The 25,847-nt window shown below is 38.5% G+C and overlaps 1 protein-coding gene across 5 annotated transcripts in view; it reads left to right on the forward strand.

The window, feature by feature from the left end:
* Window positions 1-25,847, forward strand: part of ERLIN1 (ER lipid raft associated 1) — a 66,533-nt gene that overhangs the window by 34,941 nt on the left and 5,745 nt on the right. For all 5 annotated transcript variants that reach the window (XM_056797673.1, XM_016428398.2, XM_056797668.1 and 2 more), the window contains 4 exons: window positions 119-177; window positions 20,312-20,403; window positions 24,068-24,157; window positions 25,242-25,321. In XM_056797673.1, coding sequence (XP_056653651.1) covers window positions 119-177; window positions 20,312-20,403; window positions 24,068-24,157; window positions 25,242-25,321 — 321 coding nt within the window. The remainder of the gene's footprint in view (window positions 1-118; window positions 178-20,311; window positions 20,404-24,067; window positions 24,158-25,241; window positions 25,322-25,847) is intronic.

Here is a 25,847-nt window from a genome sequence, read left to right on the forward strand (position 1 = left end):
AATTAGTTATGGCATATTCATGAACTGAATATGAACATATTCAAGGCTGCAAAGCTGTCAATTTAAAGCTATATTTAGATACATTTTAAAAATCTACTCTGGCTTTTTTTCTTAATAGGCTGTGCGTGTAACAAAACCCAAAATCCCAGAAGCCATAAGAAGAAATTTTGAACTAATGTGAGTAATGTTCATGAGATCACATTGTTTTTATACAGAGTTGTCTGAAGATCAGTGCCAGCAGTCTAGATAAGATTTAAGCATTAAGCTGTCTTCAACAGTTGGGGAGGGGGCAGCAGAGCATGTGTACCTTTTTTACTTTATTAGTTTCATATGTGTTAAAGACACTTTCAAAAATATCTTGTCACTAGGGAAATGTTGCTTTAGTTTTCTGTTTTTCTTATAAGGTATTTTCTCTTTTCATTTTGGAATGTGGCTTATGTCTTTGTTTTTAATAGCCAATTGAAACATATACTGTCCTGTATTCTTTCAACTTGAACCACATAAGAGCACACTGAAGTAGCAATCCAGGGTCTTCTTAGGAGAATGGATATATGGTCTTGGCCCAGAACCATTGTTGGAAGCCTAGACTAGGAACTTGAGCAAAGCCATCAATAAAATCCATTGATATAAAAGAATCTATCATTCATGTAAGTTCTCAAACCTTATTCCTGCATTGTGCTGATTATAGTAGACACATGATTGACCTAAAGTTTGGGTATCTATTGTGTGCACTTGTGCATTCAAAGTGATAATAGGATCATTAGATCTTTCCAGGGGAAACTCAAACTTGAGTAGGTTCTTGTTTCTGAAGGCAGTCTGACTGGTTTGTGTCCCGGGCTTTGGTTAGAGATTTAGGGGTGTGGAGTGAGGATAATAGATAACTCAGCATGCCCCAAACTGAATTATCTTTCCCTGAAAGCCCTCCCCTCTTCCTAACTTACCTATTCCTATTGAAGGATCATTCTCAACTTCTCAACCCCCATATCCATAACTGCCACATCCTGGCACTGATTGCTACCAAAATTTGTTTACCATCATTTAGCTCATATCTTTCCTGTTTACCAGAACATTATGAACAAGATTGTCCAGTTCTTTGCTGAGCCTGAGATAATATGCCACTCTTTGGTTTGCTAGTCTTGTACTACCTGGGAAAAAGAGTTGAGGTTACTTTGGCCCCATTTTTATTGCTGCACAATGAGCACTTCAAGCTTAGCGCCCCTCCAGAGAGACTGATCCTTCAGGCCTTTATGATCATTTGCCTGGAGGTGTCCTCACCTTGGTGCCAGACTGATCTATATTACACTAGAAATATCTTTGTATTGCCCAAAAAGTTTTCCATTACTGACAGAACAGTGGCTAAAGTCCTTGATCTGGATATTAAGATTCCTTATAATCAGGTTCCATCTTTTCTTTCCACTTTATACTTAATGCTGCTCATTCAGCATTTCAGCATACTTTTTCACAGGGGGTGGGTGAAGAGAGAATGGAGAAAAGACAAGAGCAGCCATTCAGTCAGGACCATAGTTGGGACTCAGCTATACTGTGTAGTTTCTTCTTTTTTTAAATTGAATTTTTTTTTTAATTACACGTAGAAACAATTTTTGACAATTGTTTTCTGACATTTTGCAGTTTGGATTCTCTCCTTTCTTCCTCCCCACCCCCACCCCCCAACATCAGGCCATAAATATAGCCTGATACAGGTTATATCAGTGCTTTCATGCAATATATCCATATTCCCCATGTGTTGTGACTGAAGATATATCACATATTCAATAAAAAACTCACATAGGACATAAAGTGAAAGATGACTGCTTTGATCAGATTCCAACAGGTCCATTTTTGGCTGTGGATAGTGCTATAGCACTGTTCGTCATGAGTCCTTTAGGAGGGTTATCATGGAACTTTGCTGCTGATAATAATCCAGCCCTTTGTAGTTGATCATCATACAGTATTACACTATTCTCCTGGTTCTGGAGAATTTTGCATCAGTTCATATGAATCTTTCCAGGTTTATCATTTCTTATGGTGTGGTAGTATTCCATTACAACCATATACTGCAGCTTGTTCAGCCATGTAATGTATAGTTTTAGAGAGGGTTAAGTAACTTGCCAATGGTCTATAGGTGCTGTTTTGGAGGCCAAATCTGATCCCAAGGCTTCTTGGCCTCTCTATTCATGATGTCACAATACCTATAATAATAATTCTTAGCAACAATAGCTTTAAAAATTTATATAGTTCTTTAAAGTTTACAAAGCATTTCTGTCACAATAAACCTGTGAGACATGTAGTACAAGTAATATTTCCATTTTACAGTTTTGGAAACAGGGTTAGTGAGGTTGTCACTTGTCAGTGGCCATATAGCTAGTATACACAGCAAAGAACACTCCTAAAACAAACTGAACCTCCCTGGGGCTTAGATTCTTCTGTACAATGAGGTGATCTCAAGGTTCCTTCTTCTTAACAGATTCTTTTTTGTTATGTTTATTTTTGTACAAGTCCTATTTCCTTTTAGTAGATTATAAGAACCTTGAAGGTAGGGGCTCTTTTATATATCATCTCTCAGCATATAGTAGATATATTTGTAACAAAGTAGATGCTTAATAAATATTGAGCAAGGCGGAGTGATTAGAACAGACCTTTCATTAAATCCCATTTCCAACACTAATTTAGGGTGTGGTCTTATATCAGTCATGTAACATCTTATAGCTTCAGTTTCATCTTCTGTGAAATAGTTTCTGATATTTGCATGACTTAAAAGGAAAGTAGTTTATAAACTTAAATGCTACATCATAGATTCTCTGGATTGTGGCTGGCCATTGAATTGATCTGACTTACTGTTAACAATTGGCGAATTGTTAACTTGAATGTTCAGTCAAGATGAATAAGAAAGGACTAGCATTTCTGCCTGGGAAAGTGTCATGCTAACAGATGACCTAAAGAAAGCATAATTACCTTTCTCCTATTTTGCTTCTGTTCATCAGGAAGCAGATAGGATAGGAAGAATTGAAACCTAAGAGAGGTGAAGAAACACCTAATCTCTTTAAGTGCGTTTAAGTCTACAGGCCCAAACTAACTAAATCCCATCTCACAGAATCTGTAAAAGATAAATTCTCTAATAATTGGAGTACAAGGTAGCATATCATAAAGACCCCAGAAGAAATACAAAATGTTGTTGAGGGAGCAAAAGGAGGAGAGTTCTGTGACAAGGAAATCACTTTAAAAGACTGATATATATTAACTTAAGGTCGCCAAGGAATTCAGCTATGTAATTCCTAAATGAAAACTCAAGTCAGCAGTCAACCTTTTATGGAGTTTAATTACAAACAGGAGGAAGAAAGGTATTAGAGATAGAGAGAGAGAGAGGGAGAGAGAAAGGGGAGAGAAGGGAATAGGGCTTAAATACCCCTTCTGTTTAGGCTGGGCCAAAAGGCCCAAGCCCTTAGATAGCTGGGGCAAAGAAAAGAGATCAGTCCCTATCACTCACGTGACCAAAATGGAGAAACAGTCTCAGGGGCCTCCACCTCCAGCTTCCTTCAGAGCAAGCTTCTCAGAGCACAGCCTCTCCAACCAACAACAACCTCTAGTCCTCAGACCCCGCTATCTTTAAGGAAACCATCCAAGTTCCCTCCCCTCAGTTCTCACATCTACCAATCACTGTCCATGTCTTCCCTGTGCCAATGGTGGCTCTAGCTTAACCCAGGACCTCCCAGAGGTCTGTGGCTTTGCACATGTCTGTTGAAGGCCATATTCTCAAATAATTAAATCTTGATCCTTTGCTGCAGCCCTTCCTAAATCCTGTTACCCTGAGTAGGGTGGAGATTGGAATAATTAAATTTTGATCTATGCTGCAGCCCTTTCCATTGTTCAGCAAAGGGTTTCTGTCCTAAAGTAATCTTAAGAAGGGAGGAGGAGGAACCTCCCTTGCCAATGGGGTTCACATCCCAATAGAGTTCCCACTATCAGTATGAAATTCCCTACAAGCATGAAACCTTCCAATGGTGAAATTTCCAACATTCACAAGTCTAAGAAATTTTAAGGTTTACAGTTCACAGGTAATTGGGTGGAAAGGTGGTATGGAATAAGGAAAGACAGAAAGAGGTGATATTTATTGGATCTTGAAGAATGAGATTTTGTGATCTTAGCTTTTTCTATCATCAACCTTCCTGACATCCTGGATAATTCCCATTATCAAATACCTCTGTAGCTCTACCTTATGTACTGCAGACCAGAACTGTTAAGAAATGCTGAAACTGTTGTCACTGAGGCTGCATCAGATTTATGCTGACTAATCTCAGCTGGGGCACTCAGAATAGAAAGCAATCTTCCTCCTCTTCTTTCTCCTCCTGGTTGATTCTCTATCACACTCACCACACTAGCTAGTCTACATTTTTTTTCTCAAGTTTTTTATACCATTTCCTTCCTATACTTCCCACATCCTCTTCTGAGGATCTTGCCTTATACTTGAAAAAAACATTCAGGCCATCCTCCATGAGCCTTGTCTTTATCTCACAATACATGGACATCTTGCCCCCATTTTCTCCTTTACTTCAGGCTCTGATGATCAGATTTCTCTTATGCTTTCTAAAGTCATGCCCTCTGTATTAATTATGTCATTTAAATAGAAATAGGACTACTAAACCATACCTAAGGATCTCTGCTGGCCACAAATTGATTTAGAAAACCACACAAAGTTATCTATGTTTAATTACATTTTTATTAATTTTGTTAGATGTTTCCGAATTACATTTTACTCTGGTTCAGGCCTTATGTTAAAACACCTTGTTATATGGTCTTCCACTTGGACCCTAACAACCTCTGCTCTACATCTAATCTCCTTCAGCAGACTGAAACTACCCTTAATCCATTCCTTTTTTTTTTAACCCTTATCTTCCATCTTGGAATTAATACTGTGTATTGGCTCCAAGGCAGAAGAGACTGGTAAGAGCTAGGCAATGGGGATGAAGTGACTTGCCCAGGGTCACATACCTGGGAAGTGTCTGAGGCCAGATTTGAACCCAGGACCTCCCAACTATAGGCCTGACTCTCAATCCACTGAGCTACCCAGCTGTCCATTCTTTCTTAAATTTTCAAACTCTGCCTATCATGTACTGGGTCCTTCCCTGCTGCCCATAAGTATACTGAAATCTCTCAATCTCTTCCTATAAATACTTTTTACTACCATGCCTAGCAACCAGCATACTATATATTTTCTCTATTTCTCAGCTAAATTCCATGAAAAAAGCTATCCCCAACTGATGCTTTCATTTCCTCCTGTCTGGGCCTGCCTCTCAATGCACTGACCACCTAGTTACTCTTTGATGATCTTTTGATTGCTAATTTTAATAGCCTTTTCTTTTTTTCCCCCTCTTTATCCATTTATTTTTATTTATTTTTATTTTTATTTGGTCATTTCCAAACATTATTCATTGGAAACAAAGATCATTTTCTTTTCTTCCCTCCCCTTCCTCCCACCACCTCTCCCATAGCCCACGTGCAATTCCACTGGTTATCACATGTGTTCTTGATTCAAACCCATTTCCATGTTGTTGGTATTTGCATTAGAGTGTTTGTTTAGAGTCTCTCCTCAGTCATATCCCCTCCACCCCTGTAGTCAGGCAGTTGCTTGTCATCGGTATTTTTACTCCCACAGTTTATCTTCTGCTTGTGGATAGTGTTTTTTAGATCCCTGCAGATTGTTCAGGGACATTGCATTGCCACTAATGGAGAAGTCCATTACCTTCGATTGTACCACAGTGTATCAGTCGCTATGTACAGTGTTCTCCTGGTTCTGCTCCTTTCGCTCTGCATCACTTCCTGGAGGTTGTTCCAGTCTCCATGGAATTCCTCCACTTTATTATTCCTTTGAGCACAATAGTATTCCATCACCAACATATACCACAATTTGTTCATTCATTCCCCAATTGAAGGGCTTCCCCACATTTTCCAATTTTTGGCCACCACAAAGAGTGCAGCTATGAATATTCTTGTGCAAGTCTTTTTCCTTATTATCTCTTTGGGGTACAAACCAGCAGTGCTATGGCTGGATCAAAGGGCAGACAGTCTATTAGAGCCCTTTGGGCATAGTTCCAAATTACCCTCCAGAATGGTTGGATCAATTCACAACTCCACCAGCAATGAATTAGTGTCCCTACTTTGCCACATCCCCTCCAGCATTCATTACTTTCCTTTGCTGTCATGTTAGCCAATCTGCTAGGTGTGAGGTGATACCTCAGAGTTGTTTTGATTTGCATCTCTCTGATTAGAAGAGATGTAGAACACTTTTTCATGTGCTTATTAATAGTTTTGATTTCTTTGGCTGAGAACTGCCTGTTCATGTCCCTTGCCCATTTATCAATTGGAGAATGGCTTGATTTTTTGTACAATTGATTTAGTTCTTTATAAATTTGAGTAATTAGACCTTTGTCAGAGGTTTTTATGAAGATTGTTTCCCAATTTGTTGCTACCCTTCTGATTTTAGTTACATTGTTTTTGTTTGTACAAAAACTTTTTAATTTGATGTAGTCAAAATTATTTATTTTACATTTTGTGACTCTTTCTAAGTCTTGCTTGGTTTTAAAATCTTTCCCTTCCCAAAGGTCTAACAAGTATACTATTCTGTGTTCACCTAATTTACTTATAGTTTCCTTCTTTATGTTCAAGTCATTCACCTATTCTGAATTCATCTTGGTGTAGGGTGTGAGATGTTGATCCAAACCTAATCTCTCCCACACTGTCTTCTAATTTTCCCAGCTGTTTTTATCAAATAATGGATTTTTGTCCCAAAAGCTGGGGTCTTAGTTTGTCATAGACTGTCTTGCTGAGATCATTTACGCCAAGTCTATTCCAGTGATCGTCCATTCTGTCTCTTAGCCAGTACCAAATTGTTTTGATAACCGCTGCTTTATAGTATAGTTTGAGATCTGGGACTGCAAGTCCTCCTTCCTTTGCATTTTTTCCTTCTTTTTGTCAGTTGATGCCCAATAGATTTGGCTCCACCCTCTTACTTTCACCCTATGTGTATCTACCTTCCTCATGCATGTGTTTCTTGTAGACAGCATATGGTAGGGTTTTGGACTCTAATCCACTCTGCTATTAGCTTGCGTTTTATGGGTGAGTTCATTCCATTCACATTCAGAGTTATGATTACTAGCTGTGTATTTCCCAGCATTTTGATTTCTGCTCCTTTACCTGCCTTTTCTTCTTTCACTATTTCTTTCTACACCAATGTTTGCTTTTGAACAGTCCCCCTTGTTCCCACCCTTATTTTACTTCCCTTTCTACCCCCCTCCCTATTTATCCCCCCCTTATTTTCCCTGTAGTCTTTCTAAAATTAACCCCCCCGCTCCCTCCCTCTCTTGTACTGCTTCCCTCCCCACCAGACTGTTTGTTACCCTTCTACTCCCCTATAGGGTGCAAATCTATTCTCTGCCCCCAATGGATTGGATTGTTTTTCCCTCTGAGTCACTTTCAAAGCACGTAAAAGTTGAGTATTTCCTGTCTCTGACCTCTTTACCCTTCCAGTGTATTGATGTTCTCCCCCCTCCCACCATGAGCTTCTTTATGACATATAAATTTACCCCCATTTGTTTCTTTTCCCATTTCTTTTAATATTAACCTATTTTTAAGCTCTAGTTATATATATATATATATATGCATACTCATGCGTATGTATTTTTGCATGCATATATCTTTATACCTATTTATGTCTTGTCCTTTCATCCTATACAGTTTGTTACTATTCCCTCTAAGTATACATCTTTTTGCTGCCCAGCTAATAACAACAGTTTTTAAGAGTTACCAATGACCTCTTTTCTTATAGGGATACATATCATTTTAACTTATTGAGTCTCTTAAAAATTTTTTTTGTTTTTCTTTTTTCCCCTCTTTTTTAATTACCTTTTGATGATTCTCTTGAGTTCTGTGCTTGGACATCAAATTTTCTGTTCAGGTCTGGTCTTTTCTTTACAAATTCTTGAAATTCTTCTATTTTGTTGAATGACCATACTTTCCCCTGTAAGAATATAGTCAGTTTTGCTGGGCAGTTGATTCTTGGTTGTAGACCTAGTTCCCTTGCTTTCCGGAATATCGTATTCCATGCCTTTCTTTTTTTCAGTGTGGATGCAGCCAGATCCTGAGTTATCCTCACTGTGGTTCCTTGGTATCTGAATGACTTCTTCTTGGCAGCTTGTAATATCTTTTCTTTGGTCTTACAGTTCTTGAATTTGGCTATAACATTCCAGGATGTTGTCAGTTGGGGATTAAGTACAGGAAGTGATCTGTGGATTCTATCAATCTCCACTTTTCCCTCTTGTTCAAGGATTTCGGGGCAGTTTTCTTTAATAATTTCCTGTAATATAATGTCCAGGCTTTTTTCTTTTGTCATGGTCTTCTGGTAGGCCAATAATTCTTAAATTGTCTCTCCTTGAACTATTTTCTAAATCCTCTGTTTTGTGAGTGAGATGCTTCATATTTTCCTCAATTTTTTCATTCTTTTGGTTTTGTTTTATAGTGTCCTGCTGCCTTGTGAGGTCACATGATTCTAGTTGTATTCTGGTTCTTAAAGACTGGATTTCATCCTTAGTTTTTTGGTCGTCCTTTTCCTTTTGGTCGGATTTTCTTTGGAGGTCATCTTTCATCTTCTTCACCTCATCTTTCATCTGCTTTGCCTCATCTTTCATCTCCTTTGCCTCATTTTCCAGCAGGTTGATTTTGGCTTTCAAGACACTATTTTCTGTTTCCAGATGACTTATCTTAGTTTTTAAGTTCTTTTCCCAATTGTCTTCAGCCTCTCTCAATTGTGTTTTGAATTGCATTTTGAGTTCTTCCAAAGCCTGAATCCAATTCGCTGGGATTTCTGATTTTTTCTTTGCTGGGTCCTCCCCCTCTGTTTCATTCGCTCTTTGCTCATTACCTGTGCAGAAGCTGTCTATTGTAATTTCTTTCTTCTTTTTCCGTTGTTTGCTCGAGTTTACCCCTTCTTTGCTCCCCGTATTTGGCTGTGCTCTTGCTCCTCTCATTTTGTTTTGCTTTTAGGGCTGTCAGTCTCCCCTCTTGGAGCTTTGTCAGATCTCTTGGTACAGTCTCTAGGGGAGGAATGTTAGCTTCCCTGTCCTCTGGAGGCTTTTGATTGGATTGAGTTCAATTGGGTTGAGCTGTATGTGGTATGAAGCACTGAGGCTCTGAAGACTCCTGGAAGGCTGGGCTGCCCAGGCTCTCTCCAGTTCTCTCCAGCTGCTTCTCTGCTGTCAGCAGTGCCTTTGCCCCCCTCCCTAAACTCTGAGAAGTTCTGATGGGATTAGTTCAACTGGATTGGTCTGGATGTGCCCGAGGCAAGGGAGATACTGGAGCCCTATGGAGGGACCAAGCCACGGCCTGTCTCTCCCTGGCTTCCTCCCTGCTGTCCAAGCTAGAGGTTCCTGCTGCTGCTGGGGGCTCAGCCCTCTGGGTTGTGGGGGAGGGGTCCTGGGACCTTCGCTCTGCCTTCCCCTTAGCCCTGAGTATTCTTGGATTCCGGCTTTTGGGGGGCGTACCTTTTGATTTGAGTCCAGAAGGAGGGTTCCCCTCTTCTGTCCTGTTGTTCAGATTGAATTTCGGTGCCCTAGGAGCATTCAGTGTGTATCGGTAAGGAAGCTTAATAGCCTTTTCTTGATCCTCATTCTTCTCCCAGCCAGACCCCCCTCCCAAATCCCCTTCCTCTTTCCCTCTCCATTTCCCTGACCTCCATCCAACCCATTCTCCATTCAGTCCTGAAAGTGATTTTCTTAAGAACAAGTTTGGTCATGCCACCCCTTCCTTGCCCAGTAAAATCTGTTTGGTTCCCTATTACCCCCAGCATTAGAAAAAAGTCCTTTGTTTGGCATTTAACATTCTTTGCCACCTAGGCCCTCCTTAACTTTCCAATCTTCCTGCATTTTACTTCTCAGTCATATAGGATCTACTTGCAGTTCCTCAACCATTCCATTCCTCTGACCCTGGGCCTTTGGCTATGTACTATACCTAGTATGCTTTCTCTTACAGCCTTTCTGCTGTTACTATTTCTGGATTCCTGATTCTGCTCAAGTATCTCCTCTAGGAGGCCTTTCTTGGTCATACCAGCTGCTAGTTCCATCTTCTCTAAGGATCTTTCCAATCTATTCAGTATTTGTGTTGCCTGTTCTTATTTATAGATCTTGTCTCCCAACATTAGAAAGCAAACTTCTTGAGAGACTTTTTGCTTTTTTCTTTGTTTTCCTAGTGGCTAGCATAGTGCCTATTTTGTAAATATTTAACTGCTTATTGATGGATTGGTTGAGAGTCTTCTTTAAAAAAATTTTTTTTAAATTAATTTGGACACACAAAATATACTTAACTTAGTCTGTCTCCATTAGGATTATTTGTCCATTTGTTTTTATTTTTCTTTTCTCTTAAATCGTTGTAGTTTATATGAATCCCATCCTTCTGAATCTGCTTTTTTTTAAACTTTGCATTATTTTTCCACACTTTGTATTCTTCATTCTTATTGGTTTTAATTATAGTATTCCATTAAATTAAAGTACTTACTTAACTATTCCCACGTGTGATCTTTTAAGTTGATTTTCTGCTTTTGGGGGGCAATTAAATCTAATTCTTTGCTGAAAAATCTTTCAACAGGAAGCTATTTTTTGTATAGTTTTTGATAATACTTTCAGGGTATGTTCACAGCAATAGAATCATTGGATCTGAAAAACTATAATTAGTTTTGTAATTTTTACTATATACTGCCAGACTTCACCAAAAAAGATTTTTACAAGTTTGCAATTCCTAAAGCAGTGAATGGATATGAGCGTATCTCTTTTTCTCCCATGCCCCCTTTAGCATTGAGTTTAATTGCTTTTATTTTGTAAAGTTTTTTAATTACATTTCATTTTTAAAGCAGTGAACCTTATTTTTTTTCTCCCTTTTATGTTCTACTCTATAGGATATTTTAAAAAATGAAAAAGAAAATCTGTCACAAATATGCATAGTCAAAGGAGATAACTTTTCCTCATTGTATGTACCCCCCAAAATATGTCCATTCTGTACCTCAAATGGGGACCATTTTCTCACTATTGGGAGGAGGGGTGGTTGTTTCATTGTCAGTCCTGTCTCATAGAGAACTTTTATAGCTTCCAGAGTTCTTTCTGTTTTACTGGGGGTTTTTTGTAGCAGTTGTTCTCTTGGTTCTGTTCTGCTCATGTTGGTCTTTATCAAAGTCTTCACAATTTTCTTCTTAAAAATATTGATATTAATAATATAAATTGTTCTGGCTCTGCTCACTTGAGTCATTTTATTTTTTATTAAAAAAATATTTTTTAAACCCATACCTTCTGTCTTGGAATCAATACTTTGTATTGGTTCCAAAGCAGAAGAGTGGTAAGGGCTAGACAATGGGGGTTAAGTGACTTGCCCAGGGTCACATAGCTGGGAAGTTTTGAACCTAGGACCTCCCGTCTCTAGGCCTGGCTCTCAATCTACTGAGCTACCCAGCTGCCCTCAGAGTCTTTTTATTTTTTAAAAAACCTTACTTTCTATCTTAGTATCAATTCTGAGATAAAAGAATAGCAAAGGCTAGGATTGAAGTTAAGTGACTTTCCCAGAGTTACACAGATAGGAAGTACCTGAGGTCAGATTTGAACCCAGGCCTTCTAGATATGAAGTACCTGAGGCCAGATTTGAACCCAGGCCTTCTAGATATTAGACCTGATATTGACACTTTGTCCATTGATACCTGGCAGCTTTCTTTTTTATTATTTTTTAAATTAAGTTTATTTAATTAATTAATTGGGGATGTTTTGCGTTGTTACATGAGTCTACAATCCCAACCATATCCTCGTCGATCCATGTGATCAAGCAGTTGTTTTTCTTCTGTGTTTCTACTCCCACAGTTCTTTTTCAGAATGTGGATAGTGAAGAAAGAAGAAAAGCAAATTAACAGTATCATAGATGAAAAGGGGGAACTCACTTCCAATGAAGAGGAAATTAAGGCAATCATTAAAAACAACTTTGCCCAATTATATGGCAATAAATATGCCAATCTAGGCGATATGGACAAATATTTACAAAAATATAAATTGCCTAGACTAACAGAAGAAGAAATAGAATTCTTAAATAATCCCATATCAGAAAAAGAAATCAAACAGGCCATCAAAGAACTCCCTAAGAAAAAATCCCCAGGGCCCAATGGATTCACAAGTGAATTCTATCAAACATTCAAAGAACAGTTAATCCCAATACTATACAAACTATTTGACATAATAAGCAAAGAGGGAGTTCTGTCAAATTCCTTTTATGACACAAATATGGTACTGATTCTAAAGTCAGGAAGGTCAAAAATGGAGAAAGAAAACCAAAGACCAATCTCCCTAATGAACATAGACGCAAAAATCTTAAACAGGATACTAGCAAAAAGACTCCAGCAAGTGATCAGGAGGGTCATTCACTATGATCAAGTAGGATTTATACCAGGAATGCAAGGATAGTTCAATATCAGAAAAAACCATCCACATAATTGACCATATCAACAAGCAAACCAACAAAAATCACATAATTATTTCAATAGATGCAGAAAAAGCCTTTCATAAAATACAACACCCATTCCTATTGAAAACACTAGAAAGTATAGGAATAGAAGGGCCTTTCCTAAAAATAATAAACAGTATCTATCTAAAACCATCAGCAAACATCATCTGCAATGGGGATAAACTAGAAGCCTTCCCAATAAGATCAGGAGTGAAACAAGGATGCCTATTATCACCTCTATTATTTAACATTGTACTAGAAACAGTAGCAGTAGCAATTAGAGAAGAAAAAGAAATTGAAAGTATTAAAATTGGCAACAAGGAGACCAAGCTATCACTCTTTGCGGATGATATGATGGTCTACTTAAAGAATCCTACAGAATCAACAAAAAAGCTAGTCAAAATAATCAACAACTTTAGCAAAGTTGCAGGATACAAAATAAACCCACATAAATCATCAGCATTTCTATATATTTCCAACACATCTCAGCAGCAAGAATTAGAAAGAGAAATTCCATTAAAAATCACCCTAGACAATATAAAATACTTGGGAATCTATCTGCCGAGACAAACACAGGAACTATATGAACACAACTACAAAGCACTCTCCACACAACTAAAACTAGACTTGAGCAACTGGAAAAACATTAACTGCTCATGGGTAGGATGAACTAACATATAAAAATGACAATCCTACCCAAACTTATCTATTATTTAGTGCCGTACCCATTGAACTTCCAAAAAACTTTTTTACTGAATTAGAAAAAACCAGAACAAAGTTCATTTGGAAGAACAAAGGATCAAGGATATCCAGGGAAATAATGAAAAAAATACAAAGGAAGGAGGGCTTGCAGTCCCAGATCTCAAACTATATTATAAAGCAGTGGTCATCAAAACAATTTGGCTAAGAGACAGAAAGGAGGATCAGTGGAATAGACTCGGAGTAAGTGACCTCAGCAAGACAGTCTATGACAAGCCCAAAGATCCCAGCTTTTGGGACAAAAATCCACTATTTGATAAAAACTGCTGGGAAAATTGGAAGACATTATGGGAGAGATTAGGTTTGGATCAACATCTCACACTCTACACCAAGATAAACTCAGAATGGGTGAATGACCTGAATATAAAGAAGGAAATTATAAACAAATTAGATGAATATTGAAACTTGTCAGATCTTTGGGAAAGGAAAGACTTTAAAACCAAACAAGAGCTAGAAAAATATCACAAAATATGAAATCAATAATTTTGATTACATCAAATTAAAAAGGTTTTGTACAAACAAAACTAATGCATCCAAAATTAGAAGGGAAGCAATAAGTTGGGAAACAATCTTCATTACAAAAACCTCCGGCAGAGGTCTAATTACTCAAATTTATAAAGAGCTAAACCAATTGTACAAAAAATCAAGCCATTCTCCAATTGATAAATGGGCTAGGGACATGAACAGGCAATTTTCAGTTAAAGAAATAAAAATATTAATAAGCACATGAAAAAGTGTTCTAAATCTTTTCTAATCAGAAAGATGCAAATGAAAACAACTCTGAGGTATCACCTCACACCTAGCAGATTGGCTAACATGACAGCAAAGGAAAGTAATGAATGCTGGAGGGGATGTGGCAAAGTTGGGACACTAATGCATTGCTGGTGGAGTTGTGAATTGATCCAACCATTCTGGAGGGTAATTTGGAACTATGCCCAAAGGGCTCTAATAGACTGTCTGCCCTTTGATCCAGCCATAGCACTACTGGATTTGTGCCCCAAAGAGATAATAAGGAAAAAGACATGTACAAGAATATTCATAGCTGCACTCTTTGTGGTGGCAATAAATTGGAAAATGAGGGGATGCCCTTCAATTGGGGAATGGCTGAACAAATTGTGGTATATGTTGGTGATGGAATACTATTGTGCTCAAAGGAATAATAAAGTGGAGGAATTCCATGGAGACTGGAACAACCTCCAGGAAGTGATGCAGAATGAGAGGAGCAGAGCCAGGAGAACATTGTACACAGAGACCGATACACTGTGGTACAATCGAATATAATGGACTTCTCCATTAGTGGCAATGCAATATCCCTGGACAATCTGCAGGGATCTAGGAGAAAAAACACTACCCACAAGCAGAGGACAAATGGTGGGAATAAAAACACCGAGGAAAAGCAACTGCTTGACTACAGGGGTTGAGGAGATATGATTGAGGAGAGACTCTAAACGAACACTCTAATGCAAATACCAACAACATGGAAATGGGTTCGGATCAAGGACACATGTGATACCCAGTGGAATCGTGCATCGGCTATGGGGGGGGGGGGGGGGAAAGATCGTTGTTTCCAATGAATAATGTTTGAAAATGACCAAATAAAATAATGTTTAAAAGGGGGAAAAAAAGAATGTGGATAGTGTTCTTTCTCAAAAGTCCCTCAGAATTGTCCTGGATCATTCCAATGCTGCTAGTAGAGAAATCCATCATATTTGATTGTGTCACAATGTATCTGTCTCTGTGTACAATGTTCTCCTGGTTCTGCTCCTCTCACTCTGCATCAATTACTGGAGGTTGTTCCACTTCAAATGGAATTCCTTCAGTTCATTATTCCTTTTAGCAAAATAGTATTCCATCACCAACATATACCACAATTTGTTCAGCCATTCCCCAATCAAAGGGTATCCCCTTATTTTCCAGTTTGCAGCTGTCTTTTAAAAAATAATTATCTTAATCATATATAAACATGGAAAAATACTTAGAAATAAATAAATTTAAAAATAATTCTCTTAAATTTTCATCAGTTCATATAAATCTTTGTGTCTCTTGGAAAGGAAGAAAATAAGCATTTATTAAGTGCCTAGTATGTGCCAGACACTGTGCTAAGTGCTTCACAAATATTATCTCATGTGATTCTCACAGTAGCCTTGTGAGGTAGATGCTGTTATTCTCTCCATTTTACAGTTGAGGAAACTGAGGCAGGTAGATTAAGTGTCTTGCCCAAGGTTTCACAATTTTTAAGTGTCTCAGCCTGGATTTGAACTTGTTTTTCTTGATTCTAGGCACATTGCTCTATCCATTGTGCCACCTAATTACATTTTTTTATTTCACAAAGCAAAATAATATTCCATTATATACATATATCAGAATTTGCCAATTTCCAACTGATGGATATCTCCTTAGTTTCCAGTTTTCTGACACCCCCTCCCCACCCTCCGCGCGTCTCTTCTCTAGACTAAACATGCCATTTTTCTTTAATCTGTATATAATTCAAGACCATTTACCATATTATTTTATTCAATTATATTTAATTTTTCTAACTACATGTAAAAAGAGTTTTTTACATTTAAAAAAAAATTTAAGTACCAAATTTTTTCTCATTCCTTTCTCACCTCCCTCTCTAAGATGGTAAGCAATTGGATACAGATTATACATGTGGATATTGTCCCCATTTTACAAATGAGGACACAGACAGAGAAACTACTAAGTGATTTACTTAGGATCATAGCTGCTAAGTATCTGAGGTTGAATTTGAACTCAAGTCTTCCTGACTCCAGGTCCAGTATGCTGCTTCACCTAACTGTCATCCTTGTCTTCTTCTGGACATTTCAGCAGTGTTTTTATTTAATGCAATACTTACTCTAAATGAAGTCTGACAAAGCATACTGTGGGATTAGCACTTCCCTATTTCTGGACACAGTGCCATTTTGGAGGCAATATCACTTCACATTTTTAACCACCATATCACATTGGTAACTAATGAACTTTAGTCTAAAACCCCAAGATATTTTCAGAACTACTGCTATCTATCCATGCCTCATCCATCTTATGCTTGTGAACTGGGTTTGGTCTGGGATTCCTACTCTTGGTTTTTCTTCTGCAGATTAGGCTAGATATTGGAAATGAGATTCTGCTTTGTACCTGGGATCTGAACCATTGTTGCTGCTTGTCTTTTAGACTTCCTCCTTCTTTGGCACACTGAGTGAGACCTCCACCCTAGTCATAGATCCCCTTCTCAGTCTGCCTTGGTTCTGTGACCTGAAAGTAGGTAGTTAGTGACAGCTGCCAGTACACACATCTCCTCACCTCAGTGTCCCAGTATGGGTCCAGTGGAACCCTGAGATGGATTTAGGACATAGTGTACAGCCTGGGCACTAGAGTGTTCCATACAGAAAGCTCCTGGCCCAACCCTGATTCCTGCTGCCCTCTTGTCTGTCATCTGCTAAACTGTGCTGACAAATTACTTAATTGATGTTTTCTAGATTTTCCTATGAGGATTCAGTCAGGTACATTTTCTTTTCTTTTCTTTTTTTTTTTAAAGAAAGGTGGGCTTTCTCTATACATTTGTCATTGGTCAGTCTCTCTTTCAATCATATCCAGCTCTTTGTGACCCCATTTGGAATTTTCCTGGCAAAGATAATGGAGTGGTTTGCCATTTCTTCTCCAGCTCATTTAATTCATGAGGAAACTGAGGTAGATACAGCTAAATGACTTGCTCAAGATCATACGGAAGTATCTGAGGCTGGATTTGAACTTGGGATGATAAGTCTTTCTAACTCCAGATCCAGCACTCTTTACTCTGTGTCACCTAGGTCCATTGTTTAAATCTCTTTAGAGAAATTTTGTGGAGAGGGGCTCCACTTACTGGTTTCTCCACCACTCCCATCTTGTCTTGTGACTTGAATTCATCAAATGCAGCAAAGTGTTCTCTCACTCTTCTTTCTTACCTTGGGATCACCTCCCTGTTAGTCAGTTTTGTTCTTACATTTCTGCTATAAAGTTTATTCTCTTTTGTAGAGAGGACAAACAAGATGAGAATTGAGGAGATAACATTTATTAAATATCTGTTATGGGCCAGATTCCTTGCTAAGCACTGGGAATTCAAAATCAGGCAAAAGGCAGTCTCTGCCCTCAGAGGCATCAGGAAAAGTTATGTACTACTGAGCCTCTCAGTCTTCTCTGTGTTGTCACTCATCAAATTGTCTCATCCACTTCAAATAAAGGTCCAGTCTCCTCTTTGAATAGCCCTCTCATATCATTCTTAAAAATCCATAACCTCTAGAGGTCCTTAGTTTCTGTCAACAGTCTTAGTTTTAGCCTCCCTTACATGGCCTTTATAAGATTGTGCTGTTTTCTTATATTCATTTTCTGTTCCTTGACCTTGCTTTTCATCTACTTCATGTTTGTTTTAAAGTCTTCTGATGCAACCACATTGGTGTCTTCTGACAAATTTTGTAACTTCCTTCCCTTGGAATTTGTTCCCATTTTTTGTGTCTTCAGAATTTTGTTCTTGAGAATCTTCATTTCTCTGACTTCCCTTGAAACCTTTTTTTTCCCCATAGAATCTTACCTGTCTTTTCTCTGAACTCTTTGCAGAATGCTTTCTCAAAACCTAGGGTGTATGTCAGGACCATGCATAGAATTCTTTTTCTAGCACAAACTCTGGTATGCAGTGTTGACTTCCTCTTAAAGTTTCCCATCATTTCCACCCCAGTAATTAAACTGTTAGTGAGGATCATATGTAGAAGAGAAGAATGAAGTGATCGCTGTGGCATGTCAAGAAAGTATTAGTTGCTCTGCATTTGGCAAAGAGAATGTCCACTAATGTCTGGATTATCAAAGCCTTCCCATCCCATCACTGGTATATCACGTTTGCCAGACTGCTGGAATCATACTTCCCAAAAAGAGAGACAATATAGATTAGGAGTGCAGTATGTAACATGCATTGTTAGACATAGCCAGTGTCTGAACTCTTATTGTATGTGACTGCTTGTTTTAAGAAAGTGCTTTTGTTGGGGGGAGGGGAGTGTCATGGGAACAGTAGGAATAATTCCAAAAAATAAGAAAAGAATGGAAAAACATCAGTGAAACATTTAGAAAATACACAGAAGAGAGCAGAGGGATGTCCAGAATGGGGTAGAGAGAGCAGGGAGGTGTTGGACTTGATGGCTTCTCTAAAGCCTTTCCTTTGAGCTTATGATGATCCTATGAGTGAAATTTAAAATATACTTCAAAAATTAAGTTATACATAGTAGAGACTTATGGTGGTATATAAAATCCTTTTCTCACATTTTGTAAGGAAATGTTCATGTTCAATTTTATGATAATAAAAAAAGAAAAGAAAAAATAAATGAAGGTTTAGGACCCTGTCACTTAAACTCTCCTGCTCAGAAGCCCCAACTGCTTCCTCCTACTTCTGTTTGGCCTTTGGAGCCCCTCACAGACAGGTCCTAATTTATCATTCCAGGCTGATCTCACATCACTTACTATCATGTACTGTATATTCCAGTCATACTGGCTTATTTGCTGTTCTCCACATGGGATATTCCATCTCTCCCCTCTCTGTCTTTGTACATGCTGTCTCTCATTTGTCAAAGTATTCTGTATTCTCATGTATGCTGAGGAATTGCCTTCTTCCTTCCAAGTACAGCTTGAGGGCTGCCTTCTGTAGAAAACCTTTTCTAATCTCCCTGGTTGATGATTCCCTCCCTGCACCCTCAGAATGACTTCATTATATACTGAATGTATGTTGTGTAACTTATCTATTCATGTTTTTTCTTTCTGTAGAATACAAGCTTTTTGAGGGCAAATGACTGTTTAGTTTTAGTCTTTGTATCCCTAGTGCTCAGCATAATCTTTTGTCACATAAATAGTACATGCTTGACGAGGTGAATTTTATTCAATGACTTTTAGACTTCTATATCCAGGAATTAGCTTTCTCTTAAGCCTTTTGTCTTGCCTGCTAGACATCTGTAATTGAATTGGTTCTATAGGTATCTCAATCTCAATATATCCAAAAGAAATACATTCTTTTCTCCCTTAAATCTCCTCCCTTCTTTCCTAATTCTTCTGGAGAACATCACCATCATTTTGGCCTCTCAGATTTAAAACTTTACACAACTTTTCATGCTTTAGGTTCTTCAGTGCCCCTGTGATATAATCATTCTTCTCAACAACTACCATTTATTTACATAGTACTTTAAGGTTTGCAAAGCACTGTAAGTACAGTTTATCTTCACAACAGCTGTGGGAGGCAGGGAACAATCATTCTCCTCATTTTATAGGTGAGGAAACTGAGGTTGAGAAGTGTTAAGTGATTCACCCCAATAAATAATGTAGAATGTTCTATCTTCCCAGCTTCAAGACAAGGCTCTCTCTACTGGGCCCTCTGGCTGCTGTAAATCAGTTGCCAAGGCTCAGTGACTCTGCTTGGACAATAACATCTCTCTTGTTCACTTGTCTTGCCATTCACACCTTTGGCCCTCGTCACTTCTAATCTAGATTACTGCAGTAGGCTTCTAAGTAAATGGGCTTCTTGCTTCTAGATGTCCCCCCCATCCCCCACCCCTTCTTAATCATTCTCAACTGCCATGTGAATATTCTGCCTGGCATTTAAATCTCTTGGTTTTTATTTGCTTTTGAAAACTTATTTCCTATTCTCTTCTCCTTTATGCATTTTAGACAGACTTGCCCTCTAGGTGTGAGTGCCATCTCCCATCCTGCCAATCCTCCATCATCTTCTCCAACTCAGAAATGCTTGACTTCCTTCTAGGTTCTTTGGGATGCCACCTCCTGGGCAAAGCTTTCTCTGTTTCTCCCCCTCTGCCATTCCCCTGCCATTGCCTCTCCTCATTTTCTCTGAAGACATTCTTGTATTTTCTTGTTTTCAGTATTTGTTGTATCAGACTTCTTGAAGAGCTGCTTTGTATTTTGGCTTGGTATTCTCAGCATCCAGCATAGTACTTTGCACATTGTGGCTAGTTCAGAAATGTTTATTGAATTGAATCTTTCCTAATTTAAAAAATCTTCTACTCCACAGGGAAGCTGAGAAGACCAAACTCCTAATAGCTGCACAGAAACAAAAGGTAGTGGAGAAAGAAGCAGAAACAGAAAGGAAGAAGGCTATCATAGGTACCTGTTTCCCATTTGACATGAATGTACCTTGTGGAAAGATGTATGTTAAATGAATTTATACTACTAACAGATAAATAGCTTATGCCATACTAAACTTGGTGATGACCCGGTCATACTGGGGAGAGTGGAAGGGGTCAAGCATTTATTAAACACCTCATGTGTGCCAGGCATTATTGCAAGTGCTTTACAAAAATCTCATTTGATAACGCTGTGAGGTAGGTAATGTTGTTACCCTCATTCTACATTTAAGGAAACTCAGGCAGGCAGAGGTAAATGACTTGCCCAGGGTCACATAACTAACATGTGTCTGAGGTCATATTTGAACTTGTCTTCCTGACTTCAGGCCTATCACCCTTTCCAATGTGTTGCCTAGCTGCCTCCTAGAACCCCCCCCCCCCAACAGCAGCCCTACAGTTCCCAAAACCAGGTATGAAATGAGGTCATATTGAACTCTAGCCTCCTCTATACTGATGTCAATGGCTACTGTTCTATTTGTTTCTAAAGATGTTTATAGTGGGCATTATATGTGGTAAGTTCCCCATGGACTTCAAAAACCAACACCTATGAGTCAAAAAAAGAAAACTAATGTAGTCAAAGATTGGGAAATCTATATCTAATCATTGGTTTCCTTCACCAATGCAAAACACTCAGTCCTAAGGTACATTCTGTAGATGAATGCTGCCCCCTGAAGTGACCTTGTTGCCATGGGTAAAACTCTTCATGTCCCCATCAGTTTGTGTATCTTCTCCTTTCTATCTAGCACTTTGCTGGCCCACTTCCCTTCTCCTTCTATTGCTTTACATTTAGAGGTTGCAAAATTATCTTTATACTTGACCAAAACATAATTGGGCAAAGAAATAAAATGTTAACTCTATTCCAAAGCCAAAAGTCTTTTGTATTTTCATTAGTATGCATATTTAAGTTGATTTTTTCCCCTCATTCTTATGGAAGGTTTGTTTGTAGTTTTTGTATATGCACCCAGTTTTCTGTAATAACTATTTTAGTTTTTTTTTAACTTTTTAAAAAAAATATGAAACTCTCAGTGTTCTTGAAAAAATGGAGAATCTGATTTCCATGAGGCTTCCCTATCCCCTAGGAAAACATAACCAGAAGGGCCACATAAAAACCAGAAGCCTCTTAATATAGCTTCTATTTTCTCTTTGATTTAAAATTTTTTTTTATTTTAAAATATTTTTCCATGTTTACATGATTCATTTTCTTTCCCTCCCCTTTTCCCTCCCCTCTCCCAGTGCTGACAAGCAATTCCACTGGATTGTACAAATGTTATCATTTGAAATCCATTTTCATATTACTCATTTTTGCTATAGAGTGATTTTTTAAAGACCCAAACCCCAAATAACATACCCATATATACATGTGATAAGTAATGTCATGTGTTTTTCTTTTGTATTTCTATTCCCATAGTAAGTCCTTCAGGAGTGTCTTGCTTGTTGCATTGCTATTAGTAGTAAAGTTCATTACATGGGATTGTTCCACAATGTTTTACTTTCTGTGTACAATGTTCTCCTGGTTCTGCTCATTTCATTGTGCATCAGTTCATGGAGGTTCTCCCCATTCATATAGAAATCCTCCAGTTCATTATTCTTTTGAGCACAATAGTATCCCATCACATCAGATACCACAATTTGTTCAGCCATTTCCCAATTGGAGGGCATCCCTTGATTTTCCAATTTTTTGGAAAGAGCACAGCTATGAATATTTTTGTACAAGTATTTTTCCTTATTATCTCTGGGGTACAAACCTAGTAGTGGTATTGCTGGTTCAAAGAGTATGCACATAATTCCAAATTGCCTTCTCTGTTTGATTTTAGAGAGAAACTTGGAGAATGTCTTAAAGGATTTTTTGTTTGTTTGTTTGTTTTTTTAGAACAGGGAAGAAAAAAAATGTAATCATTAGATAGAACAGATATGAAAAGATATAGTTATGGCTTACTAAAGGAGATAGAGGATGAGAGAAACATGTAGAAGCAAGGGTGCTTTGGGTTGTAGGTCTCATTTATTGTTGCCCTTTGAAATTTTGATTAGCTGCTCTTAATTGTTCACCCTTGAAACTTCAAAGGTCTTCTGTGAGTAAGATAGCCTGAGGAGGTAATCTTAGGAGAAACTGTTCTCAAAAGAATAATTATTCTTTGTACTTTAATGTTGTTGGCAAAGAAAGTATCACCTTTTATGAGAAGCCTAGCATCAGCTTCAAGGTCAGCAGTTCTCCTGACTTCAGCAGACTCAACACTTTTGTGCAAAACACTCTAGGTGTTGGAGATGTAAGATGACAATTGACACAGCCCCAATTCTCCAAGAACTTAAAATATAATAATAGACTTAGGGCTAGATCTATGATGTTGAGTTTCTTTTCATATTTACATTAATAATCAAATGTCAAATCTGTAAGCGTTGGATGAGAGTAGATTGATCAGATGTTGAATGCTCTGATGGAGAAAAAAAAAAGTTTCCTATACAGCAGGAGATTGTCTTCTGGAAATAAGACTAGCAAACTCGGGAAATTCTTTCCATTTTTGTAATTCACTTTGGAGATGGAAGTAGTGAAACTTAAGTATTCTTTCCATGAATGTAGAAGTTAGGAAATATTGGGGCAGCTAGGCGGCACCATAATGCACAGAGTACCCAGACTTGTATCAGGAGGATCATTGTTCCAATCTAGCTCTGTGACCCTGGGCAAACCATTTAACCTATGTTTAAGGCAGTTTCCTCAACTTTAAATTTTGATTGGTAATAGCACCCAAATGAGATAATTGTAAAGGTGCGTTAGCACATTGCCTGACACGTAGGAAACACCATATTCACAATTCATAAAAAATTCTGATTGAATTTTTATTGTAATTAGTTTGTTGTGCTTTTGGTCTGGATGCTGTGCTTAGACTGAATGCTTAAGTTGGTCAACTTCACCTGTGAAAAGACTGATTGGCTATGAGCTTCATGACCATCACTTACATCCTTGTTGGAGTTCAGTATATATACAGCTGCCAGAATAATGCTCCTCAAAAACTGCTTTTACCCTCTTCCTGCTGTGGCACTTCCTCCTTTCAAAGCTGTATGCCAGACAGAGTTGTCAAGCACAGCTCAAACCTCATGTTTCATCACTTTTAGCCTCCCCAGCCAGACTCGGACTCTGCTGTCCCTTCTATGTGACTGCTCATGTCCAGCTCCAGACCTTTGCCCATGATTATGTTCTCTCAGTTCTTCTCAATTTACCATTTCTTTCTTTGGTCATTCCCCTATCCCTCTTTCCCTCCCCACTTAGTCACAAAGTTATGTTATTTGGGTTATCATTTACCTTGTTGCCTGGGGATTAATAAGCCCTTCAAGGTCAAAGTCTGTTTGACCTATTTTCTTGTCTTGGCACCTCAGAACAATTAAGTAGCAATTATATTTTCATTTTTATAACTTTGGCAACTACTAAGTAGCTCATTTATTCCCAGATGGAGTCTTGCTGCTGGCAAAGTCTCGGCCTCTGAGAGGTTTATAGTCTAGTGGTGGGTATAAAATTGACATGTTATGATATAGTATCCAAGTGCTAGATTGTGTAGTACAGAGAGAGAGAGAGAGAGAAAGTGTGTGTGTGTGTGTACATATGCTATAAATACTGCTTTTAAAGGAATGTTTTTCCTTGTTCTTCATTGTAGAGGCAGAGAAAACTGCACAGGTGGCAAAAATCCGGTTTCAGCAGAAGGTGATGGAGAAGGAAACTGAGAAGCGTATTTCTGAAATTGAAGGTGTGTTTTCTCAAATGAGGACTGCCCCAATTTTATGTGCTAGTCTTCTTTCTCAGAAAAAGGAGAATTCTTGTCATTTCAAGGGATAGGGAGTGTGGGTGGTTAAAACCATATCTTTTCTCACCTAGTTACCAGTGCCAGGTAGGCCAGTTATGGGCAGCTCAACGGAAACATCTGGGTTATGTTCTCAACTGCTGGTCTTTGATTGTGGATAAACCATGTGACTCAAGCCTCAGTTTGCCCTGCTGAAAACAAGGTTGAAGAGCTAGCTGCAGTGTGTTTCTTATATAGACTTAGTATGAAGATTACCTATGAGCATGTAAAGAACATGGAAAAATTAATGTATGTTTCTTGTGACTTGATTTTTAACCTGAACTTTAGATTTTCTACCATAATTGGAGAAGTAAATGTTGGTCCTTAATAGATGTAAAAGTTCTTTTGATTTAAAAGTTAGCTTCTTTCAGGTCGCAAATGTTTTTCGAATATTCATATACTTTTTTGCTTGTATCCTCTTACTTTTGTCTCTTAATCCTTGCCCCTGGGTGATTTAAGAGTAATTCTTTTTTTCCAGAACTGATTGGTAGGAGATGGTTGGGATGGCTTAGACAGAATGTAAGGGAACCAAGTCTTTTCATAGGCATTGATCGAGCCAGGCATTTGGTCAAGTGCTGTTGAACATGCAAAGAAATGTATCTCTTCTTAAGGCCAGGAATGGAACCTCTGAGAGCTGGGGGGGGGGGGGGGGGGGGGAGCAGGAGTAACTTGGTTTTTTATTAAATGGATTAATTTATTTTATTGTAGTTGCTAGGATTGCCTGAGTGGAGAGAGAAAATGGAGACAAAGGAGAAATGAATAAAACAGTAGGGAAATAGGCAGATTTAAAATGAGAGCATTAAGGCTTCTTTTATTGCGAAATTTGTAATTACAGTCATCTGCATCTTGTACTACTTATCTGCTCTCAGATCCTGGGGTACGTGTCTTGTTCTCCCTCCCCTCCAACAGGAGGAATCTAAAATCTTCCCCAGCTGGGCGACGGCTACTAAACTTGTGTCTTAGTGTTCTCTCACTGTGCTCTGCCTGTTAGATGCTGCATTCCTGGCCCGAGAGAAGGCAAGAGCAGATGCGGAATACTACACTGCACACAAACATGCCACTTCAAACAAGGTGACTGGCTTTGGCTCCCCAAAACCTTTTCTTGTTATTCCAGATGGGAAGAGTGTGGGAAAGCAGAGAGGTGGGATTTGGCCTGAAGTTCTGCTGTCTTTTGGCAGTTGTAAGGATTTGATTGGATGAAGGTGGTTTTATCTGCTATCTAGGGATTGTGGAGTCTCTGCATCCAAGGGAATAGGGAGAGGTTAGCTCTTGGTTGGTCTGGGCTGAAGAAAGGAAGGGGATATAACACCAGAATGTTAAATAATCCATTGATGCGATCTGAATGGTGTAAGAATTTCTTCTCTAGGAGAGATCCAACCATTAACAGTAGGAAAGTGCTTAGATCAGTCTTAAGGAGTGTGTGAAGTAAATTATTTAGGGGCTTTGAACCCGAACACCCTAATGGCAGCACATAGGAGTAAGTTTGACAGCCGGAAGCTGGTATCTCCTTGGTGTCCTTTGGTGTCATTGTGAGTGTCCCGAGCCTCTACATGCCAGCACCTGTGCAGTGTCACCATGGAGGGAGGAGCTAGAGCAG

The sequence above is a fragment of the Monodelphis domestica genome, chromosome 1 (genome assembly GCF_027887165.1).
Source record: "Monodelphis domestica isolate mMonDom1 chromosome 1, mMonDom1.pri, whole genome shotgun sequence".
Taxonomy (NCBI): domain Eukaryota; kingdom Metazoa; phylum Chordata; class Mammalia; order Didelphimorphia; family Didelphidae; genus Monodelphis; species Monodelphis domestica.